General features: G+C 46.0%; 1 protein-coding gene across 6 annotated transcripts in view; it reads right to left on the bottom strand.

Annotated features, from left to right (window-relative positions):
• The window catches only part of RNF34 (ring finger protein 34), a 490,473-nt gene that overhangs the window by 370,799 nt on the left and 95,763 nt on the right, over positions 1–23,911 (bottom strand). For 5 of the 6 annotated variants that reach the window (XM_069619572.1, XM_069619571.1, XM_069619570.1 and 2 more), the window contains one exon: positions 4,686–4,901. In XM_069619572.1, coding sequence (XP_069475673.1) covers positions 4,686–4,901 — 216 coding nt within the window. Of the gene's footprint in view, positions 1–4,685; positions 4,902–23,911 lie in introns of those variants that run through there. The other variant, XM_069619575.1, reaches the window with a different exon arrangement.

Raw genomic sequence — 23,911 nt, 5'->3', positions numbered from 1 at the left:
CAAAATTGGTTGGACTGGTGGACAGACTTTATCTTGGGTCGTGGGAGGAGTCTCAAGGAATTTAATTAACGAAGACTGAATCAACCTTTCGATGTCACTAGCAGACAAGGGCTCAGGTACCGGGGTGTTTTGTGCGTTAACGGCTGATGCCTGAGACACAGCTTGTACTGTGCTCACTTTAATAGGAGCTTGTGAACTTGCTGTTTGAGGTGATTGTATCAACGTCGTAACAGGTTTATGAACAAGAGCCGTTTCACAAGGTGCGAAAGTTAGACTTTTAAGAGCAGGTTTGGCTACCATATAGTCATCGATTGCTTGCCTTAATTCTTTAAGCCGTACATCCCTGACCCCAGTTCCTGACAAAGTAGCAGGTGTAAGAGTAAAGTCACTGGGTGTCCGATTTTTGGAGTTATTTTTAGACACGTCAGTAGCCACACGTATCAGCTCATTTAGGGGACTATGGTCTACAACCGGGGGAACTACCACCGGATTTGATCTCGCTTTCTTTGACTGTGCCTGAAGAGCATATTTCTTTGATATTACTTTAGCGGCAGCCAAAGTGGTTGCAGCTGGTATAGACAGGTTCTTCACAAAAGATTTAATTTGTGAAGCACATTTAGTCACAGATTTGATGTTTTTTGTCTTTTTTGGTTGAGAAACAGCTTTATTCAGCCCTGTTTTCACTTGATCAGCTAAACTTGTGTTAACATCAAACAATGGGTATGGTGTTTTTTTTTGCTGTTTAGCTAAAGTTTGGATTATGGGAATAGAAGGGTCAACTATAGGTGCTGGAAAGCTTGGTATGGGTTGATATGTTTGTTGAAAATTACATGACACTTGAGCCGAGGTTTGAGACATTACAGACTTCTTTTTTTTAGAGATGGAGTCAGCATGCCCTAAACCAGTCAATTTGTTAGAATGTACAAGTTGTTCAGCTAATAGCTGATTTAGTTGATCTGAGTGTGCATCGGCTTTTGTGACTAAAACTTCAAACAGCTTTGCTAACGCTATAATAGCCGTATTCAAAGAGGTAAGCGCAAATCCTATGTTTACACTCTGTGATTCTGGCCATCCAAACTCTGGCATATTGTGTGAGGGTACTTTCCGTGGAGTTGTAGCTAAAAAGGATAGATTCGCTACAGAATTTGACACACTGATGTTCGTAAACAAGATGGGGGATTTGGAAAGATTTTCAGGTAGAGTGTGATTTAGTAAACCAGAGGCATTTATGTCAAGATCAATTACTGGCACCTCGCCCTCATCCGAAATAAATGTCTTAAAGTTTGATGCATCACTTATAGATATAACAGGACTATAAGCTATCTTATCACACGGCACACTGGCACCAGTCAGTACGTTATTAAGCAAAATGCTATCTGTAAGCGAGACATTTTCTTTGGCAAACTTTACTATAGGTTCAGTTGAAGAGACAGCTTTTGCAACATCTCCCGTCAAAACATCCTCCATTACACTATTCTTATTTTGTTGTCCATGTGGAGAGTCCTTTTTTATAGCTGCAATAAATTCAACCAAACAGTCGTTTGCTTTCAAAGTGTTATCCCTGTTATTAGAATCACAGGGAATCTCATAAGTGGATTTAGAACAAAAAGATCGAATGTCCATCCCATCGGATAACACAGCTTTACTTTTGGACATCGCTTTTTGAGTCCTCACACGAGGAGTTGAACTCAATCTCGTTTTGCTCAGAGTTTCCGCAGCCACGTTTGGCACGGCATGAATGCTATTCGTAAAGAGAGCAGCAGTAGCAGGAGGCATTCCTGTTTTTAAAGAGTTGAAGCCTTGTTTCATTTTTACAATGCACAAGCAATCAGGAACAGATATAATAGCCACAAGTGGCTTCTATGCGATGTAGAGCACGGACAACTAGGTACTCACCACACTCTTGCACTACCGACCGAAGCAGAGAAGCGTGATGGTTTTATCTTTGTCCATTCACCCTTCAACCGCCCAACAGCCTAACAGAAATGCAGCGCCCTTTTCGCTGCCGGGCTTATCGCCGCGAGGGTAACTCACGGCTCCTGAAATGGTCCTGTGAAGTCACGTGATCCGTCACGTGCTGCGGGCTGGCTCCGCCTCCTCCAGGAAGCGGCAAAGAATGCAAATTTCTCCAGCAAGAGCTATGTATAGCTCGCAATGCTGTGCAGACAGTAGAACGTTTTAGGAAGCAAAACGAAGCTTTTTCCAGCAGCAGTCACCCTGCTCGAGCAACTCACGGCTCCTGAAATGGTCCTGTGAAGTCACGTGATCCGTCACGTGCTGCGGGCTGGCTCCGCCTCCTCCAGGAAGCGGCAAAGAATGCAAATTTCTCCAGCAAGAGCTATGTATAGCTCGCAATGCTGTGCAGACAGTAGAACGTTTTAGGAAGCAAAACGAAGCTTTTTCCAGCAGCAGTCACCCTGCTCGAGCAACTCACGGCTCCTGAAATGGTCCTGTGAAGTCACGTGATCCGTCACGTGCTGCGGGCTGGCTCCGCCTCCTCCAGGAAGCGGCAAAGAATGCAAATTTCTCCAGCAAGAGCTATGTATAGCTCGCAATGCTGTGCAGACAGTAGAACGTTTTAGGAAGCAAAACGAAGCTTTTTCCAGCAGCAGTCACCCTGCTCGAGCAACTCACGGCTCCTGAAATGGTCCTGTGAAGTCACGTGATCCGTCACGTGCTGCGGGCTGGCTCCGCCTCCTCCAGGAAGCGGCAAAGAATGCAAATTTCTCCAGCAAGAGCTATGTATAGCTCGCAATGCTGTGCAGACAGTAGAACGTTTTAGGAAGCAAAACGAAGCTTTTTCCAGCAGCAGTCACCCTGCTCGAGCAACTCACGGCTCCTGAAATGGTCCTGTGAAGTCACGTGATCCGTCACGTGCTGCGGGCTGGCTCCGCCTCCTCCAGGAAGCAGCAAAGAATGCAAATTTCTCCAGCAAGAGCTATGTATAGCTCGCAATGCTGTGCAGACAGTAGAACGTTTTAGGAAGCAAAACGAAGCTTTTTCCAGCAGCAGTCACCCTGCTCGAGCAACTCACGGCTCCTGAGATGGTCCTGTGAAGTCACGTGATCCGTCACGTGCTGCGGGCTGGCTCCGCCTCCTCCAGGAAGCGGCAAAGAATGCAAATTTCTCCAGCAAGAGCTATGTATAGCTCGCAATGCTGTGCAGACAGTAGAACGTTTTAGGAAGCAAAACGAAGCTTTTTCCAGCAGCAGTCTTGTGTATAATAACTTGATGCAAACATGTATGGTCTTAACCCTACTCTGAATTTGCATAAGGTCACTTTATTTTTCAACCAGCTTGGCAAAATGTAGGTTTACTTAATCCAGTTTGGCCTGTTCACCAGTATTTGAGGTGTCACCACCCTTGTTCTACGTGTGCCCCCGCCCCATTTGTATATCTAGAGATGCCACTGCAGTTTCCATATTATCTGAGAAGTGGGGCAGCATTTTACTGACACAATTTATAACAACATGTTGCTGTGGGTTGCCATATACTTTTCTACAGCACAGTCTGTCATTTGTTGACTAGTCTGCGAGCCAATGGCATCCTGATACAAAATGGCCTTTTACAGAAACCATTTTGCACGAGGAACTACTGCTTTCCCTCGTCTGCACTGTGCTCTGAATTTCCAGGAAAAGTAAAGAAGCCGGCATCCTGACAACAAAAGTCCATTTAGAGTCTCACAGCATTGGCTAATGGTGACGTGTTCTGCCCATTGCCAGTCCTCCAAGGTCACCAACATCAGGGCAGACTGGAACCCCATCAGAGGGAGTAAGAGCAGTGCTGGAAATGGGAAAAATATACTAGGGGGAAGGAACCCACTTATCCTTGGATGGGCAGAGTCATGGTCCCAGGCCAGGTCACACAATACAGTTTCTCTTCAAATAACCCAATCCTGGAGATTTGCATAAAAACAGTAGCATTATGGGAACAGAAGTATGTCCAGAATTTTATAATTGAAACAGGTCATTGTGATTCTGTGAAAAACCCTTTTGAACGGATATTGTAATTTGGGCTCTGCAGTTTTAATTGGTCACACTACTCACCCTTGGACAGTAAAACAAGTATGTGAGGTTTGGCTGAGTTGCCCATGCCGAGTCTACCGAAAGTGTCCATTTGTTGAAACGTGGGTCGCTCGTGCATGTGATAGGTCTCGCTGGGAGTATCCTTTTCTGAAGCACAGTTGTCACACGCACAAGCAACCGGTTCAGAAGACTCGGCAGTGCTGCAGAGTCTTCTGAAAGCCCCCTGCTCGTTGAAGCGCGGCTGTGCGTGTCGTGGGTAAGTCGCTGGGTCTGGGGACAGGGCAGCAAGACATGTCTTGCCGGAACCCCACTCCTCGTATTCCGACCCATTTCCTGCGTGGAGCAGACATCTGGGGGGACGGACCTGTGATTTATAGGAGGTGGGCAAGGGAAGTCCCCAATTCGAAAGGTATGCAAATCCAATCCTCGGTCAAGCGCCGTCACTGCTAGTTGTACATTCTATATGGTTATTAACAATTGCCAATTTACTGACACTGAAGAGGAGGTGGCCGCTAATTCTACAGTGCGTTTGCCTTTTGTCAACAATAAAACATTTTTAAAAGAAATCACTGGCATCAACACTGCCGCTTGCCAGTGAATCAGGTTATAGTAGGTCATGATTTGCTGAGCGAGGTTTGCATGCTAAATGTTTCCACCCACCTTTTTCCTAAAGACAGAAAACGCAAGTCCGCAGGCTTTGCACACGAGGTTAGTCCCTCCTGCAGAAGGTGGAAAAGGTGAAAAGTCTGGATTTGGGGCAAAACGGAAGGGCCCCGCGCTGCCTCCAAATCCAGACTGCTGGCCACGGACAGCTCCGGTACCCATCACTTCATTCAGCAGCCCACAACATGAAGCCCACATGGAGGTGGCGCCCGCCTGAAATGAAAGAAAAACAATGTCAGGCAAGAAGCGGCAGGAGGTGCGCTCCGAAGCTTCAGAAAGGGAGGTACAGTACTGCAAGACAAAAACGGAACGCCCAGTGGTTGCCATGATATATATAGGACAACAAACAAGACTTCCAAGCATGCCGCTAGAAACATGCGGTGCCCTAGTAAAGAACATCGCTATCTATGCAGAGTGCCACATGCAGCACTACAAGTTACTTCACATTACATTATTAAAACAACGGTGTTTATGTAGCACCTACGACCACACTTTTAACCATTCCCAGAACTGTAAAGAAAAGTTGTTACTATTGCACAACTGGTGCGTCCCTTTCGGAACCATGAAGGGCCGAGTCGTGTCGGCTGGGCTTCACCAGCATCTCCAAGAGATCGCACGCGCAGCTAATCAGCGAGAGCTTAAATAATTAATTTGATCAAAGCAGCCATGGCACTAATAGACGCGAAATAACTACATTCACCAATAAACAACTGTTATGGCTTTGCCCAAACATGCCAGCATTCTCCCCTATATCACCAGAACTCCGATGCATTTGCCCCAACACGAATATGCAAGGGACATTGATGCATAGACATAGTACAAACCGGTTCATTCACCGCTTCGAACAATATTTTTGTCACTATGCCTAATGTAATAGTGATCAACCCCTAACTTGCAGTTATTCACTGGGTACATGGGCTTTATTGAAGTACTCTCAAATTACAGTGCATACTGAAGGTGATCACAATCTCGAAACAGGTTGTAAACAATGCTGATATGCCTAGTAAATACCTTTCAATGCTTAAAAAGATTTCCCATTAAGAATGTGCACAGTATTACATTAAGCACAGGCATAGCAGAAAGAGTTCAGTACACCGTGATGAACAGAAGTCCTTTTACCATTTCTGATCAATAGAATAATAGTGTGAAAACACTAACTTTTGTGCGCTCTCTCAACCCCTTACATGGCCATCCATGTAAGGGGAAAGTCACACAGCAGCCCCCACAGTCTCCCTGGCCAGTGAACTGCCTCCTCACAAATGAGATGCTACCGCCCATAGGATTCCCTGGGAGTTCTGATTATCCCATTAGATCCAATGACTAGGAGATTTTCAACATCCACAGGGGAAAAAAAAAAAAAAAGAAGAGCATAGATCACAACTTAAGGCTCAACAGCTTTGCTCTTGGTGTCTAAAAAGTAGATTTACTTTTTAAATTCAGTGTTTACAAACGCAATATGTAATTTCATTTTTAACAGTGTTTTATGTATGAATGAGAAGATGTTAAACATTTTTGTGGCATACCAAAATCAGAGTAATTTCATACCTTTTTTTGTTTTTTATTACTGTGGCAAAAGGCCTGTTGGCTCCAACGCCCATTAAGTCATTACAATCTTTGACCAGACATCAGTTCAGTTTCACTGGCACTCACCCACTGGCATCTGCACACCAAAAAGAGGCAGTTATGACGACTGTGGCACACACTAAAGGCACCCCATCAATACTAGAGGTGGGGCAGCCAGACATCATGGGTAGAGCTGAGCCAGTGTGGATGCCTGGCTTGGCTAAAAGCCAAAAACGAGGCGCCCGACAAAATAAAATTAAAAAAATAAAAATATATACCTGGAATGCTGCCTCCACAGGGCCAACAACAGAAGACCTGTAATTTGGCATCCTGCTGGCAGACCATAAGACCCCATAAGTGGCGTCATACCGCCCCCAATTGTTCAACACAAAATCTATACCTGGTCTCCTGCCTCCCCCATGCCGCCAAAACATAAAAGTCATGCCAGGAGTGCTGCTCGGTTCCAATCCCCACAGTATATAACCCGTACCCTGCATCCCAATTCTGGCAGATAGATGCCCCAATGATCTGGTCAGGATAACAACATAGTGAAGCAAGGATTTAAGACCAGTCTGCACTTGAGACACTTGAAAACGTCTTCTCAGCTCTAATGCCAACATGCCCGATTCCATTTACAACATACACATATTTTTCATTCCGATACTTGCTTTATAAATGGGAAATCCAAATGAAAGTTAAAACCAGGACTGGACTACCATCCCCCGAACTGAATGGGTAATGTATGGAATACATGCTAGAGTATTCATCTAGTTAAAATTAAAACATCGTCTAGTAGGGAGGACTTGCACACTAATTTGCCTGGTGTATAATCTGATGTGTGTAAACATTTATGTTAAGCAACAAAAAGTACCATTGTGGCTTGTTTTGCCCCTTTTCTGAATGAACAATGGGAGTATCAGAATTCAAAGTAATGACTTTCTAAACATTTAGCAACTTAATTCCAAAACAAAACTGCAACTAGGTGAAACCGGCACATTATGAAGGCTCATTTTTAAGGCTGCTGGAGCCTGTCGTGCCCTGTCAGGCCATGGCAGTCGGGCTGTCCGGGGGAAATGCTGCCAAGTTACACCGTTCAGGGTCGCATTTTCTATAGATGTGCGCCCCCTACTCCTCAATGTGACTCCAAGCCCCTATGCCCAGGGAGGCGCTTCTACTCCCTGCTCGCACGCACATATAAATGCAATCCCATCCACATGTTTATGCCCAACCCCGCTCACCCCTCTCATCTCCGATGCATTTTACACTTGCATAATGCAATACTGTCAGGGGAGACGGCACAGATTAGATACACTGGGGGCACGGTGTTACAAAAGGCACCCAGCCCGATTTGTATCACTTAACGTTCGTGTTGGACTCTGACACAATCTCCAGGCGTGCACACATGCAGAGCTACCCAATGAAAAACAGTGCTGATGAAACATGTGAGGTATTTGCCAAGTTCACTCTGTATGATGACAAACCAGCACTATGTCACCAGAGGAAGTAATGTAAGAAAGACTGCAGACCTCCAGACGTGTGCTGGGGTCAAATTCAACTGCGGAGAAGCGACAACCATGCCCTGTACAGCTGAATTTCAACTTCCATTCAGCTAAACAGGGCGTTTGCCGGTGGTGGTATAGCTTTCAGAAGACTGGCGTGTAACACACCAGTCTTATGAACAATTATAACACCACGGTGTGTGAGTTTAAAATTCACAGTTCCGAAGGCAGTAACAAACACGAGCTCCCCTTCTATGCTAAACAGTACCTGCAAGCACACTGGAGTGGTCTGGTGTTTCATATTGCCATTATGGAATTTAATCAAACAAGCGCGCGCACACACACATATATATTACTAAATGGATGCCAGCAAGGTTTTAAATACTAAGTTTTAAAACACAGCAGTATGGAGAACATTCAGTTGCTCATTTTACATTTCAAAATTACTTGCAACCTAGCTTTTCTGTACATGTAGCCACAGTTTACACCTTTAAAATATAGCGTGCATCCCTCCTTTAAAAGGTCCCATCTATTGCACATTAGGCCTACTGAGACATGAGACCTACATTTATCGGATCTATGGAATTACTGCAGTGTTTACTGCGCCCTGTAAAATGGTGACTTTTTTTCACTTCGTCCCCATGTATATGCGGGGGAGATCCCCGCAGTGCCCCTATATCCATTATATACCACCCCCCACGTCGACAGCGCGTGCCAGTAATACTATCCCTAGTGTGACATCCACTGTACCCATGATCCCTCACGCGTCGATGTCGAGGTCCCTCAGATTGTTTGTTTCCGGCCATTCTAGAAGGACGCGTATAGCGGAATCCTCTTTTGGCGTAAAGCCATTGACTGATTTCAATTATCGGTAGCCAATAAAATCTTAAAAACACCTGCCACCAAACTTCAATAAATTAAAAACTCCACTGGCCTACTGCTCCAAATTTACGGACAAACGGTTAATGAAAACCTTTATGAAAGCATGCCTGAACCTTCTAACTCGAGAAATTTTAGCCATTAGACTACAGACAAACTTCAATGAGTGCAGACAGTGCCAGGTGCCAAAACAAACTCTAAGACACACCCTGATGCATTGCTCTGAGAGGAGACAAGACAGAGCAGCGTATTTGACTCGGCTATGCGCTGACCTGCCAATGGCAGAAGTGGAAGTATAGTGGAACCGGCTGGTGGACGGAGAAAACACAAAATGGACTATTGCCACAGCAAAGCTGTTGGAAACTGCCTTCAAAAAGATCAATCTATGTCTGTACCCCTCAGATTAAGATGGTGCTTCAGTGACTTCTAAACCTTCAGGGGCCCTTACGTTGGCGTTCCTTATGTTCCATCTGTGATCTGCTTGCTTAGTTTCTGTTCCACCTGCTCACGCCCCTAGTCTTTTCACACAAACTTTCGTCATCTGTTTCTCTCGTTTTGCACTTCCACTTCAATATCTTCATTGATCTGTCCAAGTCCTTGTAAAAATCGTAAATTTGATTATACACAAATAAAAAAAGAAATTATCGGTAGTTCATTCTTTGTCCTTTACTTCACCGACCATCGAAACATCACGCCGGTGAAGACAAAGAAATTGCCAGTCGAAAAAGACTCTGTGACGGACCGTTCGGCCTTGGAAGGCTGCCCCGGGCCTCGCCCCAGACAGTCGGGGGGGGGGGGGGGGGACAGGAGGGAGGTCATATTTTAGGATGTATATGCCCCTTTTCCTACACTATTTTTGCCCAGCTGCCATAGTTTGTAGTTATGGCCAAGACACCATTTAAATTCTGCCCCAAGTGTAATCGTAAATTCCTGTGGGTCGACAAGCATTTAGTCTGTAAATTGTGCTTGAAAGTGAGAAAACAGTAAGTGTGATTGAAAACGAGGATGGAATTTTATTGTATGATCCTATTAGAATTAATGCAATATTCAGGGAATATTATTCCAAGCTGCATTTCTCTGAGATCCATGTTAATAAGGAGCATTTTATGGCCTTTGTGAGAAGTTGAAATTACCAAAGACTGGACCCAAAATACAGGGATGAACTTGAAAAGGAACTAAGTGTGGAGGAACTTAAAAAAGCGTCACGTATGCTAAACTCTGGAAAATGCCCGGGTCCAGACGGTCTGCCGGCCGAGTTGTATAAAATTCTTCCGGATGAAGTATATAATTTAATGTTGGCTATATTACATGCTTCTCTAAAAGAAGGTTCATTACCAGCGACTACAAGGCATACCTCAATTTCAACCTTTTTAAAAGAAGGGAAATCACCTGTGTTAACAAGCATTTACAGACCAATAAGTAGGATTAATACGGACAATAAAATCTTTGCAAAAGCACTAGCATTGAGAACAGAATGATTTCTACCAACAATCTTAGACAAGAGTCAAGCAGGATTTGTGAAAGGAAGGCATGCCTCTGACAACATGAGAATGCTGTTAACATTGTTTGAGAGTAAAGAACTTAAGGAGGAGGTGGTGGTGGTGGTGGTGTCGTTGGATGCTGAGAAAGCTTTCGACAGGATAGTGTCGAGATAGTTGTGGCAGCGCTGGATGTTTCCGATTAGGGAGTAACAGTATAAACTGGATTACGCTCTTATACGCTTCGCCGACGGCTAGTGTTAAAACTAACGGATTGTCTCTGAGACTTTTGCTCCTGAGAGGGGAACAAGACAAGGTTGCCCGCTCTCTCCCATCTTGTTTGTGACTGCAATGGAGGTACTTGCTGTCCGGATTCGGGAAGATGTGGCGATTGGAGTACAGTTTGGAGAAGCCTGCCAGAATGTTTGGCTCTATGCGGGCGACATGCTGCTGGTCTTGCAAAACATCAAATCATCTGTTCCAGCATTGATGGATCAAATTGAGGTCTTCCATAGTCTCAGGATACAAAAGCAATTGGACGAAGTCTGAGGCAATGCCAGCGTCAAGATCCTGCTCGATCTGAAGTATGAGTACATTTGTTTTTAATTGGTGTCCTGAAAAGATGCATTATTTAGGGATTTGGCTGACATCGGATGTGTCGCGGATGATAGAGTTCAATCTTGCTTGTATTACCCAAAACTTGGGAGTCAGATCTGAAAAGGTGGAATAAGCTGAAATTGAGTCTTTGGGGCAGGATATATGCTATCAAAATGACATGGACTCCTAGGATTATATGATGGGCATCGTTCCTCTAAAGATAAAGGTTTCTTTAAGAAAATTAGAAATTCAAGCTTTTCTATGGGAAGGTAAGCAGCCTCGTTTGAAACTGGCGAAGCTGCAGATATCACAAGGGAGTGGTGGTCTGGGTGTTCCTATCAATTGGCGTTTGGTGCAAGGCACCTGGTTCCATTCATTGAAAACTCGAATGATGTTTGGACACAGGCTGAAACCAGTAGATCTTCCCCGCTCTACTCTAGAGCTATTCTTACTTCTGTGGATTGAGCTGGCTGCAAATCTTTTCCACCAACAACTTTTATCAGATCATGTTGGAGAACACTTCTGAAGAAAAGCAAACAGGATATAGTAGGTAATTCCATCACCCACCTCGATCTAGCTGAATCCTGACATAAAGGTGGCCGGGAAAGCACTTCTCTGGCCGAACTGGCTGCTAGGGGGCATCCATTGTCTGGAAGACCTAATAAATGGACAAAAATGGCTCTATTTCAATCAACTATCTACAAGTAAAGATCTCCAGGATTGTACTCTAGGGGAATACAGAAAGCTAAAGAAGGCATTGATGAACAAACCTGATGCAGGCCCTGGGTGGCATACCTGGCTGAAGGAATATAAAGCAGAAGGTCACATGGCCTCAAGAGTGTACACAAAGCTGAATCAATACAGGGAGCCAAATTCAGAATTGTTGGACAAATGGTCAGTTGTTCTAGACACAGATGAGTGAAGATAGGTGGTTGAACATCTGCAAAAATTTGACTTTATCATATTTAAATCTGGGTGAGAGAAGTCGTCAGATCAAGATTTTTAACAGGTTTTTTTGGACACCCGAAAGGCTTCATGTAAGGGGCCTTCTCTACTCAGAGGCGTGCTGGAGATACAGACATTCTAAAAGGAACGTTTGAACATATGACTTTGGAATGTTATGAACAGAGGCATTATTGGAGGGAGGCGTCATTGAAAATGAATGAGTTTCCCATGCTTGATGTGGCTTTCGACTATGTAAGTGTGATTCTGGGCGAGGATGAATAGGTGGCTGAACTCACATATCCCCAAATATGTTCGGTTCCACAGGGCTTCTAACTCTGCCAAGAAAGTTATTCTAAGGAAGTGGAAAGACCCAAGTTTGTAGAATGGACTTCAGACAAGTGGCCAGAATTGAGAGAATTATCCTTTTCAGAAACAAAAAGATGAATTTATTTGATCAGATTTGGGGCAGGTTCCTAGACCTGTTTGCATAAGGATGTCTTCTACCCTATTCATACTTCATCATGATGTTTTTCTACTGTGGTGAATCCTGTGATATAAGTTTGTATCGTTTTTGTTTTTATTGAATAGTTCATGATATGTGTTTCTTATTTGTTATGATTGTAAATCTAATAAAACGTGAATATAAAAAAGAAATCCCGATATAAAACCTGCTTCCAGTGTGAGGACGCTAACCCCAAATTAATCATCGGTTGGGGGTGTGCTGGTGACACTGAGGGGTCTGCAGTGCATAATATACTGTTCTGAGGCAGGGGGCCCCAGCATTGAAAGTGGCCCCAGAATTGAAAGTTCAGACTCGCTGGTGCAGTGCTTGTGGTCCCAAGATGGCCACCAGGACCGATCAAGACAGCCGGGACTAGCTTGGAAGACCCCTCGTGGTTTGGAACGGGCCCATGACTGCAGTGGTGGTGAGGGCTTAGTGCAGGAAACCATAGTGGCAATGTCTTTTTTTCACCTGCAGCATAATAACCAACCCTACAGATTTTAGCAGTCCTACCGCCTACAGATTTGGATGACAGATCCTACTGCTTTTTACAGTGGCAGGTAATTTATGTGACTCTAAGGCAAGCTGCAGGACAAAGCATGCAACACATTAATTACTCTGTCTATACAGTGTGCCGGTAGGTGATTACTTTGACTGGGCTCAGACCAATCGACTGACCCGACAGCTTTGTCACTCTGTCCTGCACTCTTACCGGTACAACCAGGGCTTTAAGTGGGCTGGGGCTAGCCAGGGCCGAAGCCCAGCAGTCTCCACAAAGGACTCCCGAGCTGGGGCCCACCATGATTAGCCCCAGCCAGGCGACACCAGAGGCAGCCCGGTTACACAAGCTGCCTGCAGGTGTCAGCACTTCCTAAGTACCGACACCTGCAAGCAGCAGGTGTAACCGTGCTGTGTGGGCTGCCTGATGTCTATGTACTCAAAAAAGGAGGGAGAGACTGCCCAGTTCTCCTTTTGTTTCTGAGTAAATAGCAATTTACTCAGAAAAAAGTGTGCTTAAGCCACGCCCCCAACACGAGCCCCCCTCAATTTCTAATCTCACTTAAAGCACTGGGTACAACCCTTAGGTGAACCACCAGTGAAGGCAAGTGCAAGACCGTAACACCATCACACAGCATCTGCCTATCAAACTGAGGTGGGGGGGGGGGTATCAGTCTCCATGTCATGGAGTGTTCAACTTGCACTGCAGAAATTCATAAGTCTTGCCCAGGCTGCTGCTACAGAGAAGTGGCAAACGTTCCCATCCAGCTGTGTGTGATTACATACTGTGTAATTGAATTTGGTGTTAACGTACCATTCCGAATTATACTTACCATTTGAATATCTTTCCATGTTCTGCTGTTTGATGGGGTGTCTATTTTAGAATGGGGCCAACAATGTAGGCTTTGTATTTTCCAGTGACGTCATTGTTAAACTTGAAAAATCTTACATCGTTTTGATGCAGCAGAGAGGCTAGGCAAAGCGGCACCCGTGAGACTGATCGGTGAACATTGGAGGAGTGTGGCAGTGACACGCGGTCCCTGTGGTGCTGGCGAGGCGGCACAGCAGCGCCACGAAGTACTTGCTGACTAGGGTCCGTTGTTGTTGGCAAGACTCGAGGATCGGCAGAGCCTCCCCGGAGTGACACCGCAGTGAGGTGCTGCAACACGGAAGAGTCAGGGGGGAGGTGGGAACGGCTGCAGCGTGTGATACGCGCAGTGGCACCCAGTCTCCTTACTTTGGGCTGGGCTGGTGGGGGTTGCCCTGCAGGGGGGGGCACCTCCACACACACACGTACCAGTGACTGGAGGCCATAGACTCACGGGCGGACCCGGCGGGAGGATAGTGTGGCAGCGGACCAAGGGCCACACTGTGGAGATCCCACTTTGGGGGTCTAGAGACTACGTAGTGGCATTGGCTGGGAACTGCCCCTTGGCCGATTTCCGATTACGTTTCGGACCTTATCGACACATATTGGAATCTAGGGATGCAGAGGAAACTCCAGGGATCGGCACAGCAGTGACACATGCTTGAACCCAGAAGTATAGTCAGGGTGTGCGCCCCCTGCCCTTGGATGTTACACAGGGCTCAGAGAACAGTGGAAAAGGAAAATCATTACAAGAGGGCAAGGTCCCAAGGGTAGACATTGTGGAACACTTCAGCAGAAGAGACCAGTGAACGGTTGTGTGGCCTGCGTACCCAAAATCCCAGGTGAGTAATTGTTTTTTTTGGTGGGGGCGGGGGGAGAAATTCTCCTGAATTGGGCCTACTGAAGGAGGTATAGGAGGTCTGGGGGTGTAAATTCCCAGGCGACCTGACTCCTGGGGGCGTGCAGAGTTGCCGCAGAATGAAGATTCCTCGGGTGGGGGACTCCAGTACACACCCATGCGGAAGTCAGGGGGGACTGGAAAGAAGCGAGGTGGGACATCAGGTCACCATTGGGTGCGTTGCAGGGAGAGGCGGTATCTCTGGAATCTGGTGCTGCTCCGACAGAGGCAGGACCCTCCCCCCGCACACCCAGGGCAAAGAAACAGAGGCTCATGGGCAGAGCCGCTTTTACATAGCGGCAATGGTGAAGGGTGAGCAGAAGGTGGACAAGTACATGGACACCAGAGGGGCAAACAACAAAAACATGAAGAGGCCGAGGTGCGGTGAGCACGGAAGGGGCAGAGGGTCGGGTAACCCTGGATGCCCTGATGGAAGCAATTCAGACCACAAGCACTTCCCTAGAGGGGAGTATTAAGGAGCTGGCGGTGGATACGTCCCTGGTGAGAGGAGACCTACGGAAGATGTGTGAGAGTCACAGAGGTAGAGCAGAGAGTGAGTGCCATAGAAGATGACCTTCAGCATTTCAAGAATCAGGTGGCTGGCCTGGTGGGGGCAACCAGGACTTTGGAATCCAAAGCAGAGGATGCAAAGGCTCATCTAGACAGTGCAACATCTGTTTAGTAGGGGTCCCGGAAACAGAGGAGGGACCTAGTGTGGAGTTCTTTGTGGAACATCTCATCCTGGACACCCTCGGGGTGAAGGGACTGTTGAAATTCTTATAGGGTGCCGGGTTGGGCTTGTCCCTCTAGGGGGCAGCTAAGAGTAATTGTGGCAAAATCTTGAACTTCAGAGAGAGAAATGCTATTTTGCAAGAATCCCGCAAGGTGGGCTATTATGAAGTGGGAAACAAGAATTTGCGCATCTTCCCGGATTTTACGTTGGAGGTGCAATGTCAGCGGAAAACGTAGGACGCTGTGAGGCGGCGTCTCAGAGAGCTTAATATTAAGTGCATGATGTTTTTCCTGGCTAAATTAAAGGTCAGAGGGTGGGAAATCGTTGTTTTACCTCTCCGCAGGAGGTGTGGACCTGGTTGGACACCGTACCGCAGGGCTTGGGCTCACGGGTTGGAGGAAGAATGAGTCGCTTCAACCAAGTGGCTAAAGTTGGATTGAGGGGTGCGGGTAGGGGGAGGCCAAGAGTTGGGACCGGTGCAGGTGGCGTGCACTGCGTTGTGGTACTAGCTAATGGTTCAGCAATGTGGAAGTGACAGATGATTGTGAATATGGGCGCGACAGGGGCCCCCTTGGACCAATGGCCGTTCATCCACGGGAAGGGTGGGAAAAATGGCTCGAAGCTGAAGAGTTACGGGGAGCGGGAAACTAGGCCTTGGTTGGGAAGGGTCTGGGGATGGGTGGGTGGCGTTTAAGCTGGGGGAAGTTGAAGGGGTGGCAGGAGGAGGAGGTGGTGGAACTGTACAGTAGATAGATATTGGTTTGGAGTTGGGGTAGAGAGGGAGGGGTTGGAAGGGGAGTTGGGGAAACGGTTGGGAGAGTTAACATGGGGGAGGGGGAGAGGGAAGCTGGGTGAACATACGAATAGGGCAAGTTTGCCTGGTTGGTTTAAGTTTGAAATTAGATTGGCGAAACAGATTGAGACGGTTTATGCGGAACAGTGGGGAGGCAAGGTAGGGGCAAATACACAAAGGCGGGTTGATTACTGTATCCAACAGAAGAGGTGATTGTTTGAAAATTGGGAGGACTGGGTAAGAAGATGAAATGCCATGGGGGGGTGGAGGGGGAGATTCCTGAAACGTAATGGGGTACAACTAGCCCTGTTACAAGAAACCCATGTGGTATGGAAAGATTTGGAACTACCTTAGGGGTGGTGGGGGGGGGGGGCTGACAGCGGTAGGGACATCCTACTTGAAGTACGCATGGAGAGTTCTGATTTGGATAGCGGCAGGAGTTCCTTTTCAGGTGAGTCAGGTGCTGGAAGAACAGTGGCTCTCCTAGGAGCATTGGAAGGCAGGGATTTCTGCATAGTCAATTCTTATGCCCCAACGTTGATGACAAGGAATATTTTCCGTCAGTGATACAACCGATGGGAGGACATTGGGTAGGGTTGTTTGTGTGGGGTTGGGGAGGAGGGGGATTTTAATTGTCTTTTAGACCCTAGTCTAGACAGCACAGGGATATCAGGTTGATTGAAACAGCAGGCGGCACCGTCTCTACGGAATATGATGGGGGACTGGGACTTGGGGGAACGATGGCAGGAGTCGCATGGGCAGGATCGCAGCTACTCCTACTTTTCTGGGGGTCATGGGTCCTCACGCTTGGACTATATATCTTTGTTGTGGCAGCACACTTCCACATATTGGATGGTACGGAGTATCTGGGGAGTCCTTTCGGAACACTCACCCTTAGTGACAAATATGAGAGGTTTGCAGCGGAAGCCATCGCTGAACTCATGGAGGCTCTCGATTACGGCCTTAGATGATTGGGGATTTGGGTAGACATTGAAGGAAGAGATATTAAGGCTGTTTGAGATAAACAAGGATTCGGTGGAGGGATGGGGGACCCTATGGGAGGCTTTGAAGGTTCCGAAATGGGGAGTTTGTATAACCAAAACGGCGGGTGTCAAGAAGGCTTTATAGGAAAAGTTACGGAAACTGGAAGGGGCGGAGTCCATTTTAGAGAAGGAAGTTGCAGCGAGACGGGGGAAGGGGTCGGAATTGGCGCAGTCCCTCGCTTCTCATCGGGAGGCACGGGACTCACTGTCCAAAATCGACGGGAGTCAGAGGGACATACGGATTCACAGGGAGGGGGACAAGGCAGGACGACTACTCACCTGGCTGATCCACCGGGAACAGCCCCGGCACACCATCACCCGGATCAGGTGAGATTTTGGGGAATTAGCGGTCACGCAAGCAGGGATCAATTAAGCCTTCTAATCCTTCTACCAGTCCCTATACACAAGCAAAGGTGTGTACTCGGCCAGGGATGCAATGGGACTCTCAAGACTTGGTGCAGCTGCAGGTCGTGGTGGAAGACATCAAGGAGAAGCTAGAAGAACCCCAATGAGCAATATGAAATATGTAGGGCGTTGCGGTCTCTGCGGAAGAATAAATCCCCGGGGAGCGACGGATTCCCAGTGGATTTTTATTGCAGGTGTGAGGAACTACTGGTCACCCAACTTAAGAAAGTTTATGACAAGGCCTTTGAAACATTTCTATCCTGGACACTATGCAAGAGGCGGTAATAACGGTCCTGCTGAAGAAGTGTAAAAAAAACCCTCAATTCCGCTGCCGATTGCCCAATTTCGTTACTAAATGTTAATGTGAAAATTCTGGGTACGGTTTTGGCGAGTGGCTCCAATACTGGTACATCCGGACCAGTGTGGATTTATAGGGGGACAGAGTACCACTATGAATCTCTACCGCTTACATCATGTAATGGACCAGGTTAGGGCCTCTCAGGAGAACATGGCATTGGCTTCCTTCAAAGCTATGAAGGCTTTTGACTCCATGGAATGGGCATGGTTGTTTGAGCACTAGAGGCCTATGGGTTGGGGGAATGCGCCTCCTGTATACCAAGCCAATGGCAAGAGTGATGATAAACAACTAGGGGTCACAGCGGTGGACGTTGGGTAGACGGCCGCGGCAGGGTTGCCCCGTCTGCCCAATATTGTTCTCAATGGTGCTAGAACCACTGGCGAGGTATCTCAGGAAAGAGATGGGGGAAGCAGACATATTGATGGGAGGTGTGAGGGACATGATCTCCCTTTAAGCCAATGATTTATTGCTATAAGTGGGGAACCCGCTGGAAAATGTGCTACTCCTATTAGAGGTAATGAACAACTTCCGGAGGCTATCAACAAGGAAAAGTTGTTATTGTTCCCATTGGAGAGTGGGGGGGACTCTGCGGCTGAGATCTCACTGACCTCCCGGATTGGGGACTCAGGTGGGAGTCATTCAGATTCCTGGGCATCCACATTTTTCATAGTATTGAAGATACAATTGTGTACAACACAGGTAGAGCGCTATCAGGTATACGTGAATCGGTCCAATTTTGCAAGAAGCTGCCGATATCTTTGATGGTGAGGCTAGCGTTATGCAAAATAGTCATCCTCCCAAGACTCTACTACTTTACCAATGTCCCCCATTCCCTAAAGAAGATTTTTTTCAAAATGTTGAATGAGCAGGTTGGAGAGTTACTATGGAATATGGGGGGGAGGAGAAGGGTCTCGCTGGCAACCCTGCAACACCCATGCCTGGAAAGGGGCCTTAACCTACCGAACCATGAATGGCAGCACAATTGCAAGCAGTATTAGCGTGGGAGGATACAGCGGAGGAATTACTGCGAGGAATTACTGCTAAGCCTACTGGGAAGCCCCCCATCTCATCGGAGGGGACCAGAATTACTGTGGGGTACGATCAGGGGCAAGGGCAAACTTATATTTCAGGTGGTGCAAGGGGTGTGGAAGAAACCTTTGGGGAAGCTGCAAGCGCCAGGACTGTACAGTACAGAGCTGCGTGGAGTGTGGGCTCTGGCCTTTGGTCGACAATAAGACGTATGGGTTTCTTGGACCTGATAAATAAGGGGTGTGGTTCAGTGGGGGGGGGGCTGGGTGGGAATTCTTTGAAGGGGATATTAATGTTGTTTGAGGAATGGAGAGTGTGGTATGCGCTTTCTAGAGGGCAGTTCCTTACCTATGTGACAGTGACTAAACGTTTGGCCACAATGTGGACGGTTATCCCGGAGGAGCCTGCTACAAATTCGTTAATGCAGGGATGGAGGGGCCAGGATCTCTAGAATGTATCAGGCAATACGAGGGCTGTACCCTCTGGATGAGTTGGCAGTTAAGGTCAAGTGGGAAAGGGATGTGGGGCACCAGATCTCAGAGGTAGACTCAGGTACAGGGCCAGAAAGTTTCAAGGAAGGTCAGATTTCAACTCATACAGTTGAATATCCCATACAGGGTGTATGTGACCCCCATGAAATTGTATGCAATGAATAACAACTGGAGTACAGACAGTCCGAGATGTGGGATGGGGCCGGCGGGGATCCAACATATGCTGTAGGGGTGCTCAGTAATCAAACAATACTGATAGACAGTAATATCTAAGTTTAATGGACTGCTGGGTTCCAGTTTTGAAAACAGCCCAACAGTATGTTTATGGGGACTACTACCGGGTGGAAGCGCTACAAGGTAAGGATGCGATTAGCTCAATTTATGTTATTATCGAGAAGAGGGGTAGCCATAGCCTGGAAGAAACTCCAGGGTCCATCCTTGCTACAGTGGATGGGAGAAATCCGTATATGGGGGATGACAGAGTTAGACATTTTACAAAGAACCCGGAGCTGGAAGATGGGGTGGTGGTGGTGGATTCAATTGGAGCCAGCTGTTAAATGAAATGCATTCCTCATCGAACTTGAAATCTCCCTGAATGTGGGAGGTGTAATAAAGTTCTGGGGTGTATGGGTGGTGGGAGGGTGAGGGGAGTAGAGAAAGGGATGATGGTTAATTGCGGTATTGTTGGGAGAGTCACTGTTCCGATGTATTGACTGACTGTATTCTATTATTGCCTTACTGGAGTTCCTATCGTTGATATCAATGCATATGGTTTCTAACCGTCAACTTTGTACTGTAATTTATATGCATAAGAAAAGAAAAAAGGAAAATGTTGAATAAAAAGACGTTTAAAAAAAATATCCCCTTTCAATTAAACAGCATGCAACTTTTAAAACACTGCATATACCCAACTCAAAACGTATGCATGGGAATTCTAAAATACAATTCTAGCATGACAAGAATGAAGCGCTGTACATATGTTACCGGTAGGGTGCATGAGTAATAGTCATCGCTGGGATGGGTAGGGGGGAGCACAGGAGGAAAGAAACTCTGGAAGGAAGAGATGTTGGTATGACCGTGCAAGAAGTTATGTAGATTACTGCGTTCATGCCGTTCTGAAAGTGTAGGCTGTGGGTGGGGGGGGGAGGTAGGGGTTGTCTCATCTGCTTTGTTAACTTTGTTCCAGAGACAGGATCCATAGCGGAAGAAAGCCTGTGTACCCCAGTCCCCTCTTCTTGTGCAGTTCTTTGTTTTACTCTGGGGATGTTGCAGTGACTGGTGGCGTGTTGGCCTCCAGGCATAGCGAGTTTCTTGGCCAGAACAGTGGCGTTTTGTTTGGGACTGCTTTGTAGGCGCTGCAGGCAGTCTTATGATGCATGCTTGAAGGGGAACCCAGAGCAGCTCCTGAGAGACGCAGGCAACGTGCTGGAATTTTCTTAGTGGTATGCTGGGTGGCTTTCAGGAATCCCAGTAAGCATCTGGGACCGAGTAGGTGGAAGACTAAGCAGACCAGGAACTCGGAGTTTTGAAGAGAAAAATGAAAGTCCCTGTAGTGCGCTTACCCAGCCCTGGGCTGGGACAACAAGGTTATTGTTATGGTTCAGTTTGTGTGCTGCAGCCCCAGCTGACTGTAACCTTTCATAAATCTTCAAGCAGCCGGATTAGACAGAGCTTTTCCTAAACCTTCAGTAGCAAGATATTTACTGCCCGTGACCTCTGCAGAGAAGAGGTTATTCTTCAATCACCTCCACACTATGAGATTAAATTTATGGGGACAAATGGTAATATGGAGAGTACTTTCTAAAGCGTCACACAAAAATACTTTTGCTATAATTCAAACTATCCCCGTCTTTGACTCATTTCACACCACCATCAGTATTCACCCCCCTGCACTAAATAAGCTACTAAATAAGCTAAGAACCAGGCTGGTGTACAGAAAGAAAATATTTTTATTAATGAATATAGAAAAATTCAAAGTTACGCAACATCACACAACACGCCACGTTCTCTGTGGCACCAAAACGAAACTTCAGTACAAATAATTCACCTTTTTGGGGATAGACATTAACCAAACCAAGATTACACCACAGGTGCGTATTTGCTGTTGTGTCCCCAGTAAAGAATACAGGTTAAATGAACATTTCAATACTTTTATCACACACACAGAAATGTCTTAATGCCAAAAGAATACAGCACTTTAAAACATGACAAAACCCTTTAACTACCCCCAATGCTTTGCAGGAGGTTCACTTTGAACAACATATAGCACCTTAAAACATGACCGAATCATCAGCTCGGGGTTAATAAAGTGAAACACTGTTTGATTTCCAAAAGAACTTTAAAACATGTAGCACTCTTGATTTTAATCTCCCTGCATGCTTGTCAATTTTTGCAGTTTTGTTTAATTTAATCACGAGTAAAATGAATTTGAACTGGCACTGCGTTATTAGCAATGCTCACAGCCTTATAGCACAACAAACATTTTCAGAACAAACCTTTTTTTTTAGATTTATGAAACCCTTTTCATAACCACTCTGCGATGCAAAATCTCCCTTCCGTCAGGAAACTTTCCCACTTTCTGCAAAGACGTAATTTTAAATTAGGGACTCAACTCTGAAATTGGGGAAGACACTGTTCTGGTCTAGCACACAAACCCAGTTATTCAATTCATCTTTGGGAACCCCTCTACATTAAGGCTGGGTTTGTTTATTTATTGATTATTTATACAGCGTGCCACACCCTCGAGTATCTGGGCGCTATGCAAAAAAATGCATAATTACATATGAAGATATTAACACAGAGTAGAGTGTGGACAGGTAATAGAAACAGGGAAACGGCATAGTGTAAATACATAAATACATATAAAGGATATTAACACAGAAGATTGTAGACAGGTAGTAGGGGCACTGTAACAGCATAACAGTGTAATAAACTAGGTGTGACTGGATACATATGTGCCTAGGTACAGAGAGAGGGGTAGAGCACACAGGCCAGTAAGAGGCCTGTGCCATCAGGTTACTAAGCATCTGTTTTATAGACTCATACATTGTGTGTGTTGTCCTTGGTGAGTAACAATTTTTTGGTATTGGACCTAAAACGGTGTAGGTTAGGGTCAGTTCGATGGTTAAGTGGGAGGGCGTTCCATGCAAGGGCTGATTGAACCGGGAAGCTGGTGCCACCGGCTCTTTTTAGGTTGAAACGCGGCGAGATAATGTGGTGGCGTTGGCTGATCACAGAGGTCTACGAGCCGTTTTTAGAGAAATTGTCTTGGAGGTATTTAGGTGCAGCATTGTGAAAACATTTATGGGAGATGGAGACAAGTTTAAATTAGATTCTATCCTGAATAGAGAGCCATTTGTGACTTCTTGCTTCGGATATATGTGGTCTTTTCTTGGGATACTCCGTGCAATTCTTAGTGCATTATTTTGCAAGGTTTGAAGTTTGTTTAGTACTTATTTATTTGCACCTGAATAGAGAGCATTGCAGTAATCAAGTTTAGAAAAGATTAATGCTCGTGCCAAGATTATGCGGCTGTTAGTAGAGACGTAGCTTTTGCATGCATAAATCAATTTACAAGTATAGGCTGTAGCTGTAGCAGTAGTGTTAGCTTGTTTCTTAAGGTTTAAGGCCGAGTCAAGATAGAAACCTAAGGTTTTGGTTTCCTTGGCTGTGGTGATCAAGTTGCCGTTGATATTGAACGAAGTGTATTTAGGGTTGAGTTTTTTTTTTTTTTTTAGGTAAATGGGGGCACCTAGTATAAGAATTTCAGTCTTGTCGTCATTCAGGCATAAACTATGGGTGGCTATCCATGCCTGAATGACAAGATAGATATTATTTCATAGGTCGTTGTTCACGTCATAGTTGCCAGATAGTGGGATTAGTATCTGGGTGTCATCTGCATAGTTAGTGTAGATGACACCCAAGCGGTCCAAGATGTCAAGTAGTGGTTTGGTAAGGGGAAATGAGAAGCAGTAGTGCATTTCGTTTTCTATGCAGCCTAACCTTTAGGGAATTTTAGGGTTGGCAATCGGAAATGGGAGTAACCACTTACTTTACATAGTATTTCTTTTATCCACACTGGAAGTGATGTGAAGTTCGAAATTCAACAAAATCACCCCGTGTAATTTGCTATGTGGGAATGAATTCAATTACTGTTTGGTAACAATGCTAGGGATCCATTTTTAATCTGCCCACCCAATCAATAAAGGAAAAAATGACATCACACAGATTCCCCACAAGACTTAGGTTGGCTGGACAAGTTAACTTACATAATTATTGACGGGTTTGCACTCAGGAAAGGACAGCCATGTCATCTTTCAGGTACAGGACAGGAATCTGGTCGAAATCCAACATCAGTCATGGATATTCTCCAGCCCCAATCCCTTCTATTTTGCCTCTCCAGCAATTCCAAACCCAGGTAATTTCAGGCACCCTCGTTCCATTTTCCAGGCTGATACCCGATGTGCATTGCATGTAACACCTAAACCACACCCCAAACATGTATAAATGATGGCATGTTAGCTCACTGTTCATTAGTTTAGATTGGACAACTATTTTCCATCCCCTTATTCAAATCTAGCCCCTCTCCTTTGATTGGTCACTTTAGTTAACCAAGGCCAAATTAGAAGGGGAATCAGTCCACCA

Source organism: Ambystoma mexicanum, chromosome 10, assembly GCF_040938575.1.
Source record: "Ambystoma mexicanum isolate Mex_15411 chromosome 10, UKY_AmexF1_1, whole genome shotgun sequence".
Classification (NCBI taxonomy): Eukaryota; Metazoa; Chordata; class Amphibia; order Caudata; family Ambystomatidae; genus Ambystoma; species Ambystoma mexicanum.
This window is presented reverse-complemented; position numbering and strand designations above follow the sequence as displayed.